The 18502-nt window shown below is 40.7% G+C and overlaps 1 protein-coding gene across 9 annotated transcripts in view; it reads right to left on the bottom strand.

Moving 5' to 3' along the window:
- The window catches only part of LRFN2 (leucine rich repeat and fibronectin type III domain containing 2), a 153834-nt gene that overhangs the window by 28998 nt on the left and 106334 nt on the right, over positions 1-18502 (bottom strand). For 6 of the 9 annotated variants that reach the window (XM_032102763.1, XM_032102761.1, XM_032102766.1 and 3 more), the window contains one exon: positions 6521-7913. In XM_032102763.1, the coding sequence (XP_031958654.1) occupies positions 6521-7893 (1373 nt within the window). In that variant the 5' untranslated portion in view covers positions 7894-7913. Of the gene's footprint in view, positions 1-6520; positions 7914-9327; positions 9459-10014; positions 10732-10768; positions 10873-18502 lie in introns of those variants that run through there. The other 3 variants (XM_032102767.1, XM_032102762.1, XM_032102768.1) reach the window with 3 other exon arrangements.

Here is an 18502-nt window from a genome sequence, read left to right on the forward strand (position 1 = left end):
AATTTTTTATATATTTATTTCCTATTTTATATTTCTATTTTCCACTTCATTTTCTGGTAATACATGTAATTTTTCTCATTTTCACTACATTTTCTTTTTTATTCTTTAAAGATTTCTCATGTTGCAAGTGGGGTGGTGGAGAAAAAAACAAGTACAAACAAAAGCCAAACAAAAACCAAAAACCAACCCAAAAAACCCCTGTGCCTGTACTTCCCCCAGCAAAAGAAAGAAAACAAAAATAAAAGACTAGATAAAAATGTTTTCATCAGACACAAATAAAACCCCACAGTCCCAGAATACAGGCTTCTATGAAGCAGCTTCTTCATTATGACTGATGCCTTTCAGCAAGCTTGCTCTTGCTGAGGGTACTCTAGAAGCCAATATGCACTACTGCTGCAAACCACTCTCAAATGATCTGAAGTACCAAATGTCCATGTCAAACTTCTCTCTGCACTGATTATATAAATTTTGCTTCCCTTTAGGACTGTGACTTCATGTTTCTATTTTTACAAAGTGGCTCTCTCTACCTATCAAATACACAAGTTTAATACCTGGTGATTAATGTCTTCATGTGATGTCCTTCCTCCCAGTTGTTGTTTTATTTAATGTTTAAATATGCAAATGCTTTGGCCAAATCAAGGTTTGTATCCTGCATACAATGCAACTGGAATAGCTCAGCTCACGTGTTGAGGCTGAGTAGGGAATTTTGCCCTGGGTGTGAGCCATGAAGGAAAGTCAGTGCTTAGTGAGGTTGGAGACAGGAGGAACTGAAAATTGGGTAGAAGTGTGGCAGGAATTTATCTGCAAGTCTTCATTTGTCTGAACCCAGTGACCAATTCACAGTAAAGACTGATATTCAGGTCTTTCAGAATAAATTAATCCTCTGTCTTTTCCAAAGTTAACTGGTACTCTGTATTTCTAACTTTCCTCAGAGAGAAAATGACATAAACACACTTTGCTACAGCATCAGGCTGTTGAGAAAATGTGCTCTACCAGCAACAGGACAGGGCTTCCTCTGTTTTCAGTCTTTAGCTGGAAGATCTCTACACAATAGTCTTTCCTAGCAAGAAGCATTAGACAATTGCACCCTCTCTGATGTTCAGTGTAGCACTGCTGTTTGAGAGAACATCCTCACACAAATTAGATATTCCTGAAGTTTGCAGCACTTAGTCATGAAGCACTTTCTTATTGACACGCACTTGACTAGAAAAGTGCACGGGTATATTTATACCACCATGCGGTGGGAAATTCAAGCTCAGTTAATTACTTCCTCCCTAGGTTAAAGTATCCATAAGTGCAAATGCTGAAGCTATTTTTTGCTCATGAAAAGGAACTGCACAATCACCTGATTGCTAAACTGCAGCCAGTGTATAACTGAGAGGTGACAGGATAGCGGGGATCTCTGTTCAGCCACCCTGTAAAGCACTTGCAGTAAAAGGAGCTGTGTAAATATAAATCATTATTATATTGTTTAAGTAATCAAATCCATGGCACCATTGTTTAAATAAACTGGAGATGTGGAGCCATTTATTCATATTTTAATGCTTAGACTGCCTGCTACATAAAATATACATTTAAAAAATAAGCTTTCAGAAACATATAAAATACTTTTTTTTTTCCCAGTGCTGAAGTTAGGGAGACTATAGTGCTACAGTAACTCTTAATTTGTACAGCTGTTTTCATCAATTTTTGGTATGAAATACCACAAAATAAAACAGACCTAAATCTCTCATAAATCTAATGGCAGTGTCATACTTCAGATGCACATTTTTAAATGGCTGCATCTTTACTTTAATTCAAAACGCAGCCAGAAGGCTCAGTATGACCTGGGAAGTTCTACAAAACACTTGCAGATTTATTCACTTTTGAAAAAGTAATGAATGTATATATTACACCAATGCCTGCTGGCCAAAACTGAGATTTGGTCTTCCATAATGTAGGGTGCTCTACACGTGAAAAAACCACAACCTCTCTCCCCAGATGCCTTACTTGAATTCAAGTGTTGCAGTTATGTAATGCTCCATCTTAATCATTCATGACTATCCCTGTTGCTGCAGACCACATAATGACTTCAAAGCAAGTCTCCCTATTTATTTATGTAGGCTCCTGGCTCCATAATATTTTCTAATGCATTTATCCTTGTGAAGCAAGGTGGTGCTATCACCCAGGTTACAGATGGGAAAATGAGGCTCAAACATATTATTTTCTAAATTTTCATATTTCATTTCAATTCCTTATTCAAAATGAATTAAGCTTACCAGTGCCTAAGTTGCACTGATCATGTCTGATGCTTTTACACATCTAAAACACTTTGGAGTCTAGACTGAGAGGAGTAGGTAAGATTTCTATGCCAGAGGAGGTTTCCTAGTGTTCACTCCTTTAACCCTAAATCCAAGGACAGATATTGCTTTGTAGACCTTGGTCTTCTTCCATCCCTTTCTCTATTGGACAGTGGTTACTCTTTCTGCATGTTTTTCCTTCAAACAAGGCATGATTTTCAGTTCTGCAGTTTGTAACAAACTTCTGGTCTCAGCTAAAAGAGATGGGTACAATACACAGTTACTGGCACTGGTGTTGGTATTACAGAAAAGTAGAAAAAATGGAAAGACTGCTGCATTAAAACCCGCAGAGTGCAGATCCAGGACCTACTCATTAGATCAGAACAGAATATACACCCTGAATGCATTGAAAGAGATAAAAACCTGCTATGAGCTTGAGCAAAGGCCCTGAGATAGCAAATACAAGGGAAGGTCAGATGGAAAAGCACACAAACAGTGCTCCTCCTGCTAATCCTCATTATAATGGCACTGTTATATATAAGCCAAAGTCCAGATTCTGGTACCATTTCAGCTCAGAGCAACCAGGAGGCCCAGCAGACAACACTTGCCACTACCTCCCAAACCATGAATTTTCATGGAGCCATTGAACTCCATTGTAGTTCCTTTTTGCACCATCCTGCCAGTGGAAGACCACAGCCGGAATGGAAGGGGGAATGGAACTGGTGTCCTGGGTGATGATCAAGGGAGATGTTGACATCAGTGGGGAGATGAGAACTTCTGCTTTCACTCTCTCACAATGAGTACAATGTTTGTGAAAAATTCTTAGCAGAGAATGCAGCAGATTTCTGTCTTTTTTGCATACATTTCTTCCTAGTGAGGCAGGATTCCTAACAGCTGAGCACAGCTGATGTGTCTCAGTCCTGGAATACCGACTGTCTTAGCGTATATTAAGTGCCCATCATTTTAGCAGCTAAGCAGTATCACATCCCATTTAGCACATACACAGCATTTTATAGAACAGAGCTCTGTAGAAATCCTTTTCCCTTAGGTTTTTCTACACACTCATTGCAGTGATATGCATCTGACCAATTAAAGCAAAACAGCTTTAGTTAATTAACTCTAAGGGACTGAGTGGTTCCCTGACTGGAAGTTGTAAGAACTGGTTTTGATATTATGAGTACCATTGATTAACTCTCAGACGCTGGACAATCACTTCATCATTCTGTGCTTCATTTTTCCCTTGTGCAAAATGTAGAGAAATAAAATTTGCTTTCTTTGGTGAAGTGCTTTTGAGAGCTGTGAATGAAAAGAGCTATGCATCATCAGTGACTCCTCAAAAAAGGCCTGATGGGAGATTTGTCAAAATAGCACTGTCCCCACTGAGCTTCTGAAAAACTGAGCCATAACCAAGTAAAGCAGCAAAGGGCCAAAACTTCACTGAGAGGTGAAAGTGGGAACATGATAAAAAATTTAGGGGTTGCCTAACATCTTGACAGCAACTTGTTCTTCCATATCAGGCTGGCAAGATGGCATCTTTCTTCATTTCTGCCCATGGCACACAATTCGTACCCAACCAACTCCTAGGATGCATGCGAGTGCTTTTGGATTGTTTGGTTTTTTACCCACCCCACTGCGGGGCTGGGGCAGCGTGATGCCAATCAATCCCAGCCCATCCCCCGGACCGAGTTTCCCGAAGAGGCAGACTCAGAGGGTGGGTCGATGGGCGGCTCAGAAGCCTAAGCTGCACCCTCTAGGCAGTGCCCGGGTCCAAGCCGCCTCCCCTGGTTCAGGAAAATTCCTGGTTACTCGGTTGTTCACTGGTTCTCTGTTATAACTCCCGCCTCTCGGTTTACCCCAGTGGTTCTTGTTAAATTGTATCCTCCCCCTGGCCTGTAACTCATTGGTTGTTTTCCCCCTTCCCCGCCATTTTCAAATTCCCTATAAAACTGAGGACAAGCCTCAGGGAAGGATCCCATCGCATTCCATCCCTTCCGAGCTTGTTTGGGTTGTGAAACTTCTGACAATAAACCTGTTAGGAGCCAGACCAGAACAGCCTCTCTCTTCCTCTGTCTCCGAGCTAACGTGAGCCGGTCCCATCGGCTCCTGCCGTGTTCCCTCTGCCGAGAAGCCAGCTAGCCAGCCCAGCCAGCAGCACCCATCCTGATGCCAAAGTCGCTTCAGCGACGCACAGAAGAACGCAGCTGGACTCTCTCTGACCGGGGGCACGCCAGAGCTCGTGCCTCGAGAACAAGAACTGTGTTACTGGCCATCCTCCTCCCTAGAAAATTGACACATCCAACCACTTCCAACATCTGACAACCCCTGCAAACTTCCCTTTTTGACTGGAGGGATATTCCTTTTCACTAGGGCAAATTCACTGTACAATGAATATATGACTTACACATCCTTCAGAGTGTTTTTCAGCCTTACATTGTGCTTAAGATCTTAATTACTGCTGAGTTTTTGCGAAAAGCATTGCCTTGGGGAAAAAAATGGCCTTAGCATGTTTTCTTTCATTTTATTCCTAATACTCTATCATTACTTAACTTTATCTTATCCTTTCATTCTACTTAACTCTGCACAATTGCAAGTCCCGAAGCTAACACACTGGTTCCACTGTACATTAGCCAGAGCAAAACAAATAATTTTCACTTTCAAATTGATGTGATTATTTCAAGATATTTTTATAATTGAGGAATGGACGTGGACAGAACTGAATTTCCTCAGATTAATTTAGTATTTGAATAAATAACCTTTAAAAAAGGTTCTTTGAACTTGCTGGTCAATATTCCAGCTTTTGGCAATGAATGAGTGAATTTAGAGTAGCTAGGGAGATCACTTTATTCTTTCTGTTCTACAACTGATTCAGATAAAGGTATTGCTGGCACAAAATTTTGTCCACGTCAGCTAAACATTCTGGAGAACTTTCATTTAGATTTAATTGCAGGAGAAGGGTGAGTGAAAAATGTCACATGAACGTTTACTACCTCTCCTTTTGACTTCCTCATGCTAAAGAAAACCACCCTGTGGTAAAGAAGAAAATAATAATGCCTGGTGTGGGATCTGGAGGCTGAGCACCATGACTTGATGAGTGCCTCAGCTCTCCCTGCAGGCAGCAAGAGAAGAACAGAGTAGCCAGCAGGTAATAACACCAAACCTACCATGAAAAGCAATGGCTTTGACTATATTTTGGCCACAGTTTATTCTCAAATTAGAGTCAAACCCCAAATTCCATTATACCAGGTCCAATTTTTCTCCAGTGCTTCAGGATGCTTAAAAAGCTATAAGAGTCTATATGTTTGGTTCTACTTTTCCATGAGATTCTGACTTATGCTGGTAGATCATATACAGCCAAAGAGACAATTCAATTCAATACAATCTTTGCAATAAAAAGGAAGGGAAGAGTGGTTTCTAGGGATTCATCACTAGCATGAAGATAATATGTCAATCATTCTTCCAATATAGAAGAAGAAAACTACTACTGTTTTCCTGTACTGCTCCTACATATTTTTAGCCCCTAAAATTTATTGCTGCTTCCCTGCAAGAGCGACTCCTGCTTTACGTCATTAAAAGTCAGAGGTGGTATAGAACTGGAGGAACATAAGGATTATTCAGGGTTTGCTTTTGAAATTATATCTACCTCTTCTTGCATTTAATATGGTATGAAAAATTAAATGCACCAAAGTTGTCAGTCATTATGGTTGTGTAAGACAGATGTTAGTGAAATAAGAAATGAGCTCTTTCATATACGTGCAAAATGTCTTGTTAGCAACCCCAAATCTTGAATCACAGAATAATTAGAGCCTGTGTTATGGGTAGACAGCATAAACTTCCTCCCACATCGCTTCCTCTCTAAGTAGTCTGTTTCAATCCCACCTACAGGAGGTGGAAAGGGAAATTTCTGACTTCTAGCCTTCAAGTTTTCCTTTCTTTGTTAAGCCTACTAAGGAGGCTATCAACTCCAGTACTATTTTTTCCCAAATTGAAAATGTCACTGAAAACAGCTGTTGGAAAATAAGTACTGCAGAGATTTGCAATGTGTGACTTGGACAGAAAAGTCATGAACAGACCAACAGGAAAACTGACAGAGAGAATACAAATTTATCAGACAGCACTAATGCTACCAGTGGCAGTGACATCTCAGTTCAGAGTCAAATCAATAAAAAGTCAAAAAGATTTTTTTTATGCTGATTTCCACCCCCTGCCATCATCAGAGAAACAAACAACAACTCTGCATTTACCTGTAGATCAGAACTTCATCATCTGAGCAGTTATACTGCAGCTGATACATTTTTACCCGAGGGGCCGACTTGCTGACTGTCCACTTGACCAAAGCTGAGGTAGTGGTCACATCTGACACCAGGACAGCCCTTTCTGGTGGGCCTTTTGTTTCTCCGCGATTGGACTTGGTGGAGCTGGTGATGTCCGAGAGCCTGGATTTCGGTGGAGCTGCTTTGCCTGTGCCATTGCTGAGATGGGGAAGCTGAACAATTGAGAGTTCAATTGTTGCAGTGGACTCTCCTGCAGCATTGGCTGCTATGCATGTGAAAGTTCCATAGTCCTTGGAGGTGGTGATGTGTATATCTAAAGTGCCATTGTCGTAGACAGCTGTCCTCGAGGAGTTTCCGATGAGACGGTCATCAGGGGCCACCCAGTGAATGATGGGAGTGGGATCCCCAATGGCTTTGCACTTCAGTGTGGCAGTTTGCCCTTCTAAAACCAGCAGCTTGTGAGTATGTTGTGTAATAAGAGGAGGCTCGCAAACAAATTCCTCTTCCCGTACGTACCAGAAGTACCTTCCCTTTAGACTTGGAGGAGAAGCACAAGTTTCCATATCGTCGTCTCTGTCAAGTCGCCTTAACCACAGTAGCTCACAGTTGCAATGCAGTGGATTGCCCCCAAAACTGAGGGACAGAGGTGGAGAAAATGGGGTAACAATCAATGGAATTACTTGTGATCTGGCAAATATAGGGTCAGGAGGGAGTTTCTGAAGCCTGTTGGACGTTAGATCCAATCTGGCCAATTTCTGAAGATCTGCAAATGTCCCCTCTGTTATATAATCTATTAGGTTGTGATCTAAACTGAGCTGGTGCAAGTTTATCATCTTTCTTATAGATTCCCAGGGAATGCTTCGGAGGTTATTGTAGGAAAGGTCTAAGTCCTCCAGTGTCAGCAAAAAATCCTCAAAGGCTTCATCAGAAATGCTGCTTAGCTGGTTGTTGTTTAAAATCAAATGCTGAAGGTTAATCAAACCTCTTAAAGTATCCTCTTCAATCTCAGGCAACCTGTTGCTGTCCAGATGTAAAGACCGAAGGCTCTCCAAGTCGGTGAAAGAGTAGGGCTGTATGTAACTAATGGTGTTTCTGGACAAAGTAAGGTCAACAAGTCCAGACATATTGGCAAAATCTTGTCTGCTGATATTAATAATAAAGTTGCCCCCAAGACGGAGTTCAACTGTCCTTCGATCTATGTCCAGAGGTACAAAAAGGAGACCCTTGGAGGGACACAAAGTCCCCAGTGACTCAGACAGGTTCTGACAGACACAATATTTGGGACAAGCGTTGACTGTGACAGCCATTCCAAACACCAGGATGCCGCAGAGCAATTTTTCCATTGTAAATCACGCAACAGTACCTGAAAGAAATGAAAAGAGTTAAAAGAAACATCAGCAATTATGATATGAATACCTTTCCTCTTATGTTTTGCCTAACATCTACCTCCAGAGAGACTTTGTGATGCCTTCTCTCAGGAGTAACACCTAAAGGCATCAGCCCTCCATGATGGGAAGTTTAAGTGTTATAAAAACACTATAAAATCTTTCTTTCTTTTTTCTTTTTCTTTCTTTCTTCCTTTCTTTCTGCACAAATCCTACCATCAGATTGCATGGCTTACTAAAAATCCTGAAAGATTTCATTTCAAATAGTGTCTGCTTCTTTGGGGGTAGAATCAGTATCTATAATTACTTTCTGCTGCATAATAATGTGGAATTATTAGGGTTGAAGCAGCTGACTTTATGGATAAAAATAACTGCATTTTTACCCTTCAGTAATGCGGTTAATAATGACTGTGTAATTATCTGGCCAGTTCTGGGGCAAGACACTTGCTCACTCATAACAAAATTAATGATAGACAGCATTGGGAGCAGAAGTCACTTGTGTAATTGCCACCTGGTTTCACCCTGTGCTCAGCCAAACTATGGAAAGGGTGACAGCCTCTAGCTCCAAAGAGAAGGGATCCAGGGGAGGACTGTGCTACCTTAAGCCCCTGGCAAGCTTTTTGATAACAACGTGCTCTCACACTGTAACCCCTAATGTTGTAGTGACAGTGAAGCTCTTGCCTGTCTCCATGGCCCTCCCTTGCACCCTGCCAATTCCTCTTTGCACCATTATCTCCCTTTTTTCCAACCTCTCACACGCTTTTCCAGCTTAAACTGCAAGGATGTGTCTCTGAAGAGTAAACAAAACTCATTAACAGGCTGGCTTGGAGAGGCAATTGTGGCTGGGAGGAGTTGAAGCCCTGCTTCAGGTTTGGGAATATTTACTTACTTCAGGTTTGCTGACATTCCTACCACACATGCAGGGCATAGGTAAACTTGCTTTCCTTCTGTTTCTCCCTTTCCCAGATCCTGCTATCCAGCAGGGCTGAAGAACAGGTAGATCATTCGTTTCTAGCCCTCGTTCTCTTTCTGAGGAAAGGGGCAGGTAGACAAAGAGCTGTATTTTTTAAGGGATCTCCCAGGGTTTTTGATAGATTGGTGTGCTCTAGTCTCCAAGACCCTCCCCTGCGGCACTAGCTACAGGCACAATTCAGGTTTCAATTTTCATCGTGGCCATTTTGCCTCTCTTTAATGTACATCCACCATACAAACTTGTATCACTGTTTGGTACATGCCATAGCCCTTCTCAATCCTGCAGGTGCTCATACACTTAGCAGTTTTTTGGCACTTGTGCTTCGAGGTATTAACCCCCCTGTAACACACATCAAACACAAAACAAAAACTATCACTTCAGCAATTTTTAAAAAGCTCTTTAAGCAGGTCTTGCTTTACCTTCTTGTGAAAGGAATGAAAACTAAGGGCCTGTGTTTGGGACTCTGCCCAAAGGTTCCTGATTCCTCCCCTGGATAAAGTGGCTTGGTATCTCCTCTCTAGGATATGTGAGATGAGTCAGAAAGAAGGAGCTGTAGAAATACAAGATGCTATGAGTGCTGAACTATGTAGAGTGTGTTCTTCACAGCAAGGTTTTCTGCATGGTGTGATGATAGTAATTATATACTGTTATTACTATTTCATAGGAGAGGAAATGACTGAAGCATCTGTGTTTGCTGAGCTTTACAAACAAGATGAAAGCGAGACACTTTTAGAAAGGATGGCTTGAGAAGAGTAATCTTACCTTCAATAGTAAATAAACGGCTACTGAAAAAAATGTTGGGAGATAAGCAAGTGTGTTATTGATGCAAATCTGTGGCATACATACCAAAGAGCTATAAATATCCCTTACAATACTATCAATTGGTATTTTAGTAACAGGCAATTGGCTTTTTCAATCTTAATTATAAATGTATTCTGCAGCTTTAATTTAGTGTATTACCCTACCAGCTGAAATGATAAACAAAAAGCAGTTTAAAAGGGGGAGAAATAGATACAGTTAATTAGTAATAAGCCCTTTCATAGCTTCTCCCTCATCTACATTCCCACCCTCTGAATATCTATTCAAAAACGTGAATGCACACTTACGACAGCAGTGTCTCCTTTAAGTGTCTCAATTCTCTAACCACATTTTTTCCGGATGCTGGTAAATATCACAGTGCTTTGGGGAGATGGTTGACTCTAAGCATCAGAGTAAAGAGCATTCATGGGAAAAAAGAATAAAAATGGGGGGAGGAACAGAAGTTAATTACATAAAATAGGGACTGAAGCACCGAGAAGAGGATGTGAAGCAGGAGGCCTAAATGGCAAAGCAAACCCTGATGGGGAAACCATCTGTGGATGGCTGGAAAGCGCATCATCTGCCTGTGTGTGCTTGCACGTGTGCATGAAAGTCACAGAGAGTGCAGCATGTGCTTTTGCCAGCAAGAGGGCAAATTGGTGACAGCCACTGTCATTCCAGTTATCGCATGCGCTTGAAGGTACTAATGTAAATATTGTTAGTTTACAGAGGAAATTTCTAGGCTTTGTGATCATTTGCTAACATTGTTATTTCACGCATCTGAGCCCTGGGTTTCTCTACAATGTAATCCTGAAGTGACCAATTCACAATGCAACAAAGAGAGTACAAACCCAAAGGACTTCCTATAGGGCGTTGGAGACAACAGAAGTGAACGGGACTCCTTAAGGAGAAAATCTGGGTCTTCAATAGGGTAAATGGTTTTCCTTTCTCTGGACAGAAAAAGCACTTGGGTCAAAGACAGGGTAAGAATTCACAGACTAATAGAATCATAGAATGGTTTTGGTTGGAAGGGACCTTAATGATCATCTAGTTCCAACCCACCTGCCAAGGGACACCTTTCACTAGACCAGGCTGCTCACAGCCCCATCCAGCCTGGCCTTGAGCACTTCCAGGGATGATTCCAGGTAATACTGCAGTTCTTGAGTCTGCAAAATTATAATAATATCCTTTAAAATCTAGACCCTCCCACAAAGTCATGGTAATTGCTAGTTGCCAAGGAGATGGATGTATAATAAAAGTTGTTTTGATTTCATTTCTTGTAATTTTCTTGTAAGACAGAAAATAAAGTGTCAAGTTTAGAGTCTGTTTTTGCTGACCAGCATGCTCACCTTAGTCTTAAAATCTCTTGTTACCTGCAACACCAAGAATTTTATGAGCTGCTAATGGCAGTCTTGTGATAAGTTCACCATTCTGATTTACATTTTAAAGATATCTATCAGCCTGATAAAGCATATTTCTCACAGCAAGTCAGTAAATCTGGAAGAATTCCTGTCTCAGCCCAAGATGAAAAATAGCCCCTTTAGTCCTCTTAGAACATGCATTGGTATAAATTAATATGTGCAAGAGCCATAAACCTTGGTGTTTTGTATTCAAATTTTCCTCATAAAGATACAAATTCTGGGATTTGGCATCTCATTTCAGCAGTGTCTCCAAGGCATTTTTAAATTCTATATTCACTGAACTTTGCATTTAAATTCCAATAACCTTTGCCTACCACAGCGCCAAGTGCAAGGTAACTGTCAGAAAAATAATATGCAGCATACAGGCTGGGAAAAAGAGAGGGAACGAAAAAATAAAAAAAAGGAGAGGTGGGTGGGTAGTAGCTCTGATTCTACAGTCTCCAAGTGCCCTGGGACCCAGGCTCCAGGGAGTGTATGGGTGAGCTAAGATGCCTTCTTTCAGTTTCACAGGTGCTGTGGAGGAATTGAGTTTTCCTTCCTGAGAGCTGCCCTTTTTTCTTGTTCTAGATCTTCTCTTATCTCCATTTTAAGTGAACTTATGTTCACTAGGAAATCTGCATCCACAGATGCAGAGCTTGAAGGATTGCAGTGGTGGGTGAAGTTTCATACATATTTTTGTAAGCAATTTAATCAACAAGGCATAAAACAGGATGGGACTACGTCAGGACAAAAATTACTCCTTAATCCCTTGCATTGGAAAAAACTGCGTGGAAAGGTAGGTTTTGTGTTCTCCCTGATCCATACTTCACTCAGCATGCAATTGCAATGCCCATAAGGAAAGTAAATCTCTGCATCTGGATCTGTCCTTAGTAGTACATCCACGGAAACACAGGCTGGGTGTTAGGCCACAGCTGGCTTTGTGAGCACCTGTGAGATTCTTCAGATGTTTAAAGTCAGTTTACACCTAGGAACTTACAGGCTCAGATTCAGGATAACCAACAGTGCTTTTGTTGAGCTTTTGTCTTTTTTGCTTGCCTAGGCTCCTGCACTCTTTGGTGGTAAAGCTGATCTTCATCAGGTGCATACAGACAATGCAAATGAGATTTTGGCTAGGCCTTTTAAGGAGCTGGGTTTATTGAAAAAAATTAATAGCTCTAACATGTGAAATGCTTGCTTTCTCCAGCCACCTTACATTTCACACATCATAAAGGGGGAATGTTTACAAGTACACATTTCTCCAGGTACTTGTGGCTGTCTACACGAAGCTCCACCCATACTAATTTGACTGATATTGTTTCCACCATAACAGAAAAAAGGGAACTCTGGGTAAAGCGTAGCAAATATTCTGCCCTTTGTACAACTTTTTTTTCTTGAATATTGCAGCCATAGCAAGGTTGCAACTAAAAATATTTTATCACCCCTGTACCATCATGAGGTTTATTTATATGGTTTGTTTCTTTGGAGTGCAGTTCTCTTGTTTTCACCTATCCAAGCAGCTGGGAGTCCCTCCTACCTGTTCTCTGTGCCCTAGCCCTGGAAGCAGTTTTAGCTTGCCAGTATTTAGGAAGAGCTAGGCTACAGAGGTGGATGTGTCCAAATAAAATTGCCTCATAGGGTGGTCTTAAATGTAAGAACACTTTCTGTCAAGGTTGCAGTCTTTAAAAAACTGGTTGTAACTGGATCCAGAACAGAGGTAAGTATAATCTATAAAAGGTAATTTTCAAGAGGGCTCATTCTGTGAAAGTTGATTTAATCCATTCAACAGATCCCAGGGAAATAACCAAATTTTCTTAGGCAGGGCTTTCTCACACAGGAAGATACTGGTCTCATTCAGTCTTTCCCAGGCAAAACCTGTGTCTCTATGTGTGCATTCTTGGAAAGCTTTTCTTTATTTTTCATAATACTTTCCTGATATTTTCCTGACACCAGTCATGTTATTTCTTTAAGTACTAACATTACCCGATTCCTTTACCATTCCCAAAATGGAAGTGATGCATCTATCAAAAGCCCAAATTATCAATATAGCTTTCATCTCTCCTATTTTACTAAAGCATCTCATTTCTTTCATTAAAAGCAGTACTTTCCATACATCCTAAAAGAACAAATCCCTATGCTAATGTTCCAGCACACTTAACCCCTGCAATTAGTCACCTCTTCACATTTCAGCTTACTTAGTCCAAAAACCTCTTTGGAGACTTTTATGAAGGTTTAACATCTAATACTTAAAAGACAATAGTAACCCCAAATCTTATCAGACAAATTTCAGAATCAGTCAAAAATTTTGTTTCTGTTTGATATGATTAAACTACTAGCAAGTGCCTCTTAGGTGAGCTCTTGAAAACCATGGTACAAATTCCTTCCTGGAGTCACATTCCTGCAGTATATATGGAAAAGGTGTTTTGAGCACTAATGCGTATGTGCTCACTGTCCAGGTTTCAGCTGGGACAGAGTTACTTTCTTCTCAGAAGGAGAAATTCTGAGAAATACATATGTGCATGAGGGTTTTCATTATTCACAGTGGTTTTGATCCAGAAGAAACATTACATATCTCTAGCTTCTGTGCCAAAGATGTCCCTGATGGCTGGACAGTATGTATGTCTAGTAGCCTTAGTGACCCTAGAGCACTTAGATCTAGAATGCACTTACATCCTAGTTCCTAGGAAATGCAGCAGGAGCTCTTAAGTAAAGAGGAAACCAGGTGTAGGTCTGTCAGATCACTCTTCACTATTACTAGCACTTTGCTGAAATGAAGTCACCATTATAAGCCATTTGGTTTTAAGAAATGTGCAAAATTACTCAAGATTTTGAGATTCATTTTGTGAGGAAAGAAAACTTAGTGAACACATTCTGTGTACTGCCGAGCATCTGCCTGTCTAGCACTTCCCCACAATACATTTGGGACATTTCATCACTTCAGATAAAATCTGAAGTGCAGAAGCCTCAGAATTATTTACTACTCTCACTTTTCAAGAATACAGAATATAGTAAGTTTCATGAAAGCAGAGGAGAGACACTTGGTTAGCTCTGTTATACTTCTGCAAAGGAAATTATACATTGTTGAGTCCGCCTCTTGTTTGGAATCCGAGTATCCACACGGAAGACAGACAACATCTCAGCTACTGAAAGGCTTTAACCCAAGTTTAGCCTTTTTAGACAAGAGTCAGTCCACTCTGCTGTTAAGATGCTGTGAGCTGTGCAGGTTCTCCACTGCCTAATAAGCAGTGAACTTGTTCCACAGTCATAATATAATATCAGGACTGGGTCAGTTAGGGACACACATCCTTTGGAACCCAGACTTTCTTCTGGTTTCCATCCAAAGGGTACAGGTGCCACTACTTCCTTATGACTAATCTCTAGACCTTGTCTGCTCTGGCATCACGACACTCGAAGCTTGGACTGAAAAGCCTTCATGCCCACACAGAGAACAGAGAAAAAGAAACATGGGCCTAAAATTCCTGTTAGCAATTAGCCTAAATTTCTTGTGCTGCAGAAGATGGAAATTTTTACTCTAGAATTATGTCTACCTGCAATGCCAAAGTCAGTTTCATTTGTATCTGTCTTGAAGCTTACTGTTCAATTTTTAATTGCTGAGTGCTGATTGTAGTAACTAAATTAATTCAGTCCTGTAGCATGAATCCAATAAGCATGCTTGATTTACTCATTCATTTAATATTGTAGCACTTCAGAAAAATACCTGCACGAAACGCATAATTTCCAAATGAGAACATTACATCTCAGAAAAACTAGAAACAAATATTTTGAATGCTTCATTTAATGCCTTTCTTAAAGTGGTCTCATGAAACCTGAATGGTCTTACAAACAGGTTTTGTCACATGGGCTGATACTTATCAGTGGGCAAAACTTCTGGCAAAATAGAAAAAAATATATATGTCTATCCAGAACTTGTGAATGGCACATTATAACCTTAATAATCATAGCCAGATTTTGTTGACTAGTGTGATTTTACCTGTGAAAACAGTTGTACTTGCATTATTCTACCTTCACTGACTGGAAAGCACAGGCTTTAGTTGCCTGATTTGTTGGCACAAAACAGTGCTTAGCTGCCTGCATGGTTTTTGATAATGCAGAAAATTTAAATGTGAAGGCAGTTACTTGTAAGCATACAAAAACAAACTGAAGAGAGAGAGGCCAGTGAGAAAATCCAAGTGTAAATACTTGGTAAACAGACACACTTAGGCGTGTTGCATCAGCAACAGGTGTATCTGGACAATTTCCTAGAACTTTCCAGAGCAGCTACATCTGTGCAGGATGGTGATTTCACAATGACAGGTACACAGGAGACAAGGAACAGCATTTTCGACATCACTAATTATAAGTGGCTTGGGCACTAATTATAAATGGCTTGGATGGTTTTTTCTCTCCCACAGACAATTTGAAGGCCCATTCATTTTCAATTGTTCATTTAATGCCTGTCAACATTTATCTTTGCTTTCTATTTTAATGCTGTCTCCATCAGATTTCATCTACAAGCTCATGAGTCAGCTAAGCTGGGCCCCTCTGCTATTTTTAGCCATTCAGTTCATTTATTTATCTTGTTCTTAACAGCAATCCTACATTTTGCTTTATCAGCACAACGGAGAAGTTACCAGTTATCCTGTTTCTTACTCATTTTGAACACACACAGGAGCCAAAAAAGGTGCTAAGGAGCAACTCTCTCAGAGATATTGCCTGTGGCATGAAACATAAATGTCCATCAACAGACCCTACTGCTTTCTGCAAATACAACTGAAGGCCTCTTCTCATGATCTGAATACAAATTCCCCTTGACTCTGAGCCATAACAGAAAATCCTCAGGTAACTCTTTAGCTTACTTTAATCCTCATAAAAGTCTTCATACATTCTTATTTCCTTCCACATCACAGGAAGAGCAGGATAATTAGAATTGGGATTCTCTTCTTTAAGTGGGCTTGTTACTTTTTTTTTTTTCTAATTGACCCGTCATTCAGTCCTAGAGACAAAGTCTGTCCAATATTCCATAGGAAATAATCTTTATTTGGAATGAAGGCTGCAGTTTTTCTTTCATGTATAACTCACAGGCAAAGAAGCACTGGTAGGAAATCCAAGGCATACAAAACTAAAAATCTTTTTCTGATTTTTCTCATAAATGTAATTGGGAACACAAAGTGATATGCAGCAAAGATTTGGAGATCCTTTGAAACACCATCAAGGCAAATTTGAAGTCCATATTTAAAAAAACCAAAGCAAACAATCACTTTTGCTGAACGTCCCAGGATTCCTAAGGATGTTAGCATGGGCATTTGGTGGCAGAGGTCCCCTGTTACAGGGAATACAACCCCAGTGACTTGTCACTGTGGTTGGCTCATGGTTCAGTGAGAAATTAGCAGAGTTCTGAGAAGGAAACATGAGAACCCTGCTACGCCATTGCATGACACAACACATGGCCTCCACGGTCTCTGGGCTCTTTCATCAGCCTGGTAAACTTTCTACTGTACTTTCTTGCTTTCTATTTACTTTGGATGGGACCAGATCTGTCCATTAACTTTCTCTTTCTATCACTTCTCCCTTTCTGATTCTCATGCAGGAGGATAATTCACTGTTTCTCTGGATGGCTTAACACTCCCATTACTTCTATCATGAGAAGAGCAGCTTTTCAAAGTTGTAGACTTTATTGCATCTGGTTACCCAGCTACCTATTTCCAAACCACTGTCAATGGATGGGAAAGAGAAAGGAGGACTGGTATTTGGTAGCAATACCTGTTCTTTCACACCAGTATCTTAATGCACTTTAAAAAAAAAGACAACTTCTACCTAATTTTTAGAGGTGAGTAAGAAGAGGCAGAATCTGCCTCAAATGTTTTGCCCAAGATAATTCACCAAGTTCCTCATGGAAAACCCAAGTCTCATACCTTCTCTTTGCACAGTGATGTTTCCACATGTAAGGCATATCACTGTACAATTTTTTAACACAAATCTAGTGTCATGGACAGTGTTTGAATAACTACATTGAAAGGAGAGAAGTGGTGCTTGTGTCTCTGGGGAAGAAATCTGGCTTTAACTCCTGGATTACTTCAACATGTCTTGCTATGTATGTAACCTTGGATGAGTTTCAATTAACTTCTCTTTCTCCTCTGTAAGATAATTATAAGGATTGACTTCTGCTAATCAGTTGTTTGTGAGGTATCTGAAGACTGTGTGTGCATGTAAGAACAGTTTATGGGGAAGTCTGTTGTCATGACACAGAAAGGGAGATTGCAGATAAGAGACATCTTGTACAGCCTTTTCCCTAGCTCAGTCATTGGTTCTTCACCATCCCAAGACTGGCAGTCAGCAGAGGTCAGAGGCAGTGGGTGTCTGTGCATAGCTGAAGTGACTTTAGTCCCCAGTGCCCCATTTGCTGCCCTGAGTGCCTGCAGAACAGAAGCCCCTGAAAGGCACTTTGCCTCCTTTCCTGACATCTCACATTCTTCTTCTCCAATGGCTTAACCACAGCTCAGAGGCTCACATTTCACCGGTAGGAAGTTCATATATATTGGAGTATGTTGCAAAATTTCCTGACTGTGAAGAAACCTTTACTAGTACAAATGAGTACACCAGGAAAGAGCACCAGGAAAGCAAACGGAAAGTAAATAAAAAGCATCCCATACCTATTACTTTATAAATAACAGTACAAGTATATAATGATATTTTAGTCATGCTAATGAGACTGAGGGCTTTTGCTGTTTCCAAAGGGCAACAGAGCTGGTGAAAGGACTGGAGCACAAGTCTTATGAGGAGTGGCTGAAGGAGATGGGGTTGTTTTGCCTGGAAAAAAAGGAGGCTCAGGGGGAACTTACTGCTCTCAACAACTACCTAAAAGGAGGTTGTAGGCGGGTGGGAGTTGGTCTCATCTCTCAAGTATCAAGCAGTAGAACAAGAGGAAATGGCCTCAAGTTGTACTAGAATAGGTTTAGATTGAATATAAGAAAAATCTCTACATCAAAACACTTATCAAGCACTGGAACAAGTTGCCCAAGGAACTGGTTAAGTCCCATCCCTGAAGGTATTTAAAAGACATGGAGATGTGTCACTTAGAGACATGGTTTAGTGGTTGGACTCAGGGATCTCAAAGGCCTTTCCCAGTCTAAACAATTTAATGATTACATGCATGTGCAGTTTGATTGAATCATAGAATGGTTTCGGCCAGAAGGGACCTTAAACGTCATCTAGTTCTAACCCCACTGCAGGGACGTCTTTCTCTAGACCCTGTTGTTCAAACCATCAACCAACCTGGTGTTGAACACCTCCAGGGATGGGGCATCCACAGCTTCTCTGGGCAACCTGTTCCAGTATCTCACCACCCTCACAGTAAAGAACTCTTTCCTAACATCTAATCTAAACCCACTGTATTTCAACT

The sequence above is a fragment of the Corvus moneduloides genome, chromosome 3 (genome assembly GCF_009650955.1).
Source record: "Corvus moneduloides isolate bCorMon1 chromosome 3, bCorMon1.pri, whole genome shotgun sequence".
NCBI classification, from domain to species: domain Eukaryota; kingdom Metazoa; phylum Chordata; class Aves; order Passeriformes; family Corvidae; genus Corvus; species Corvus moneduloides.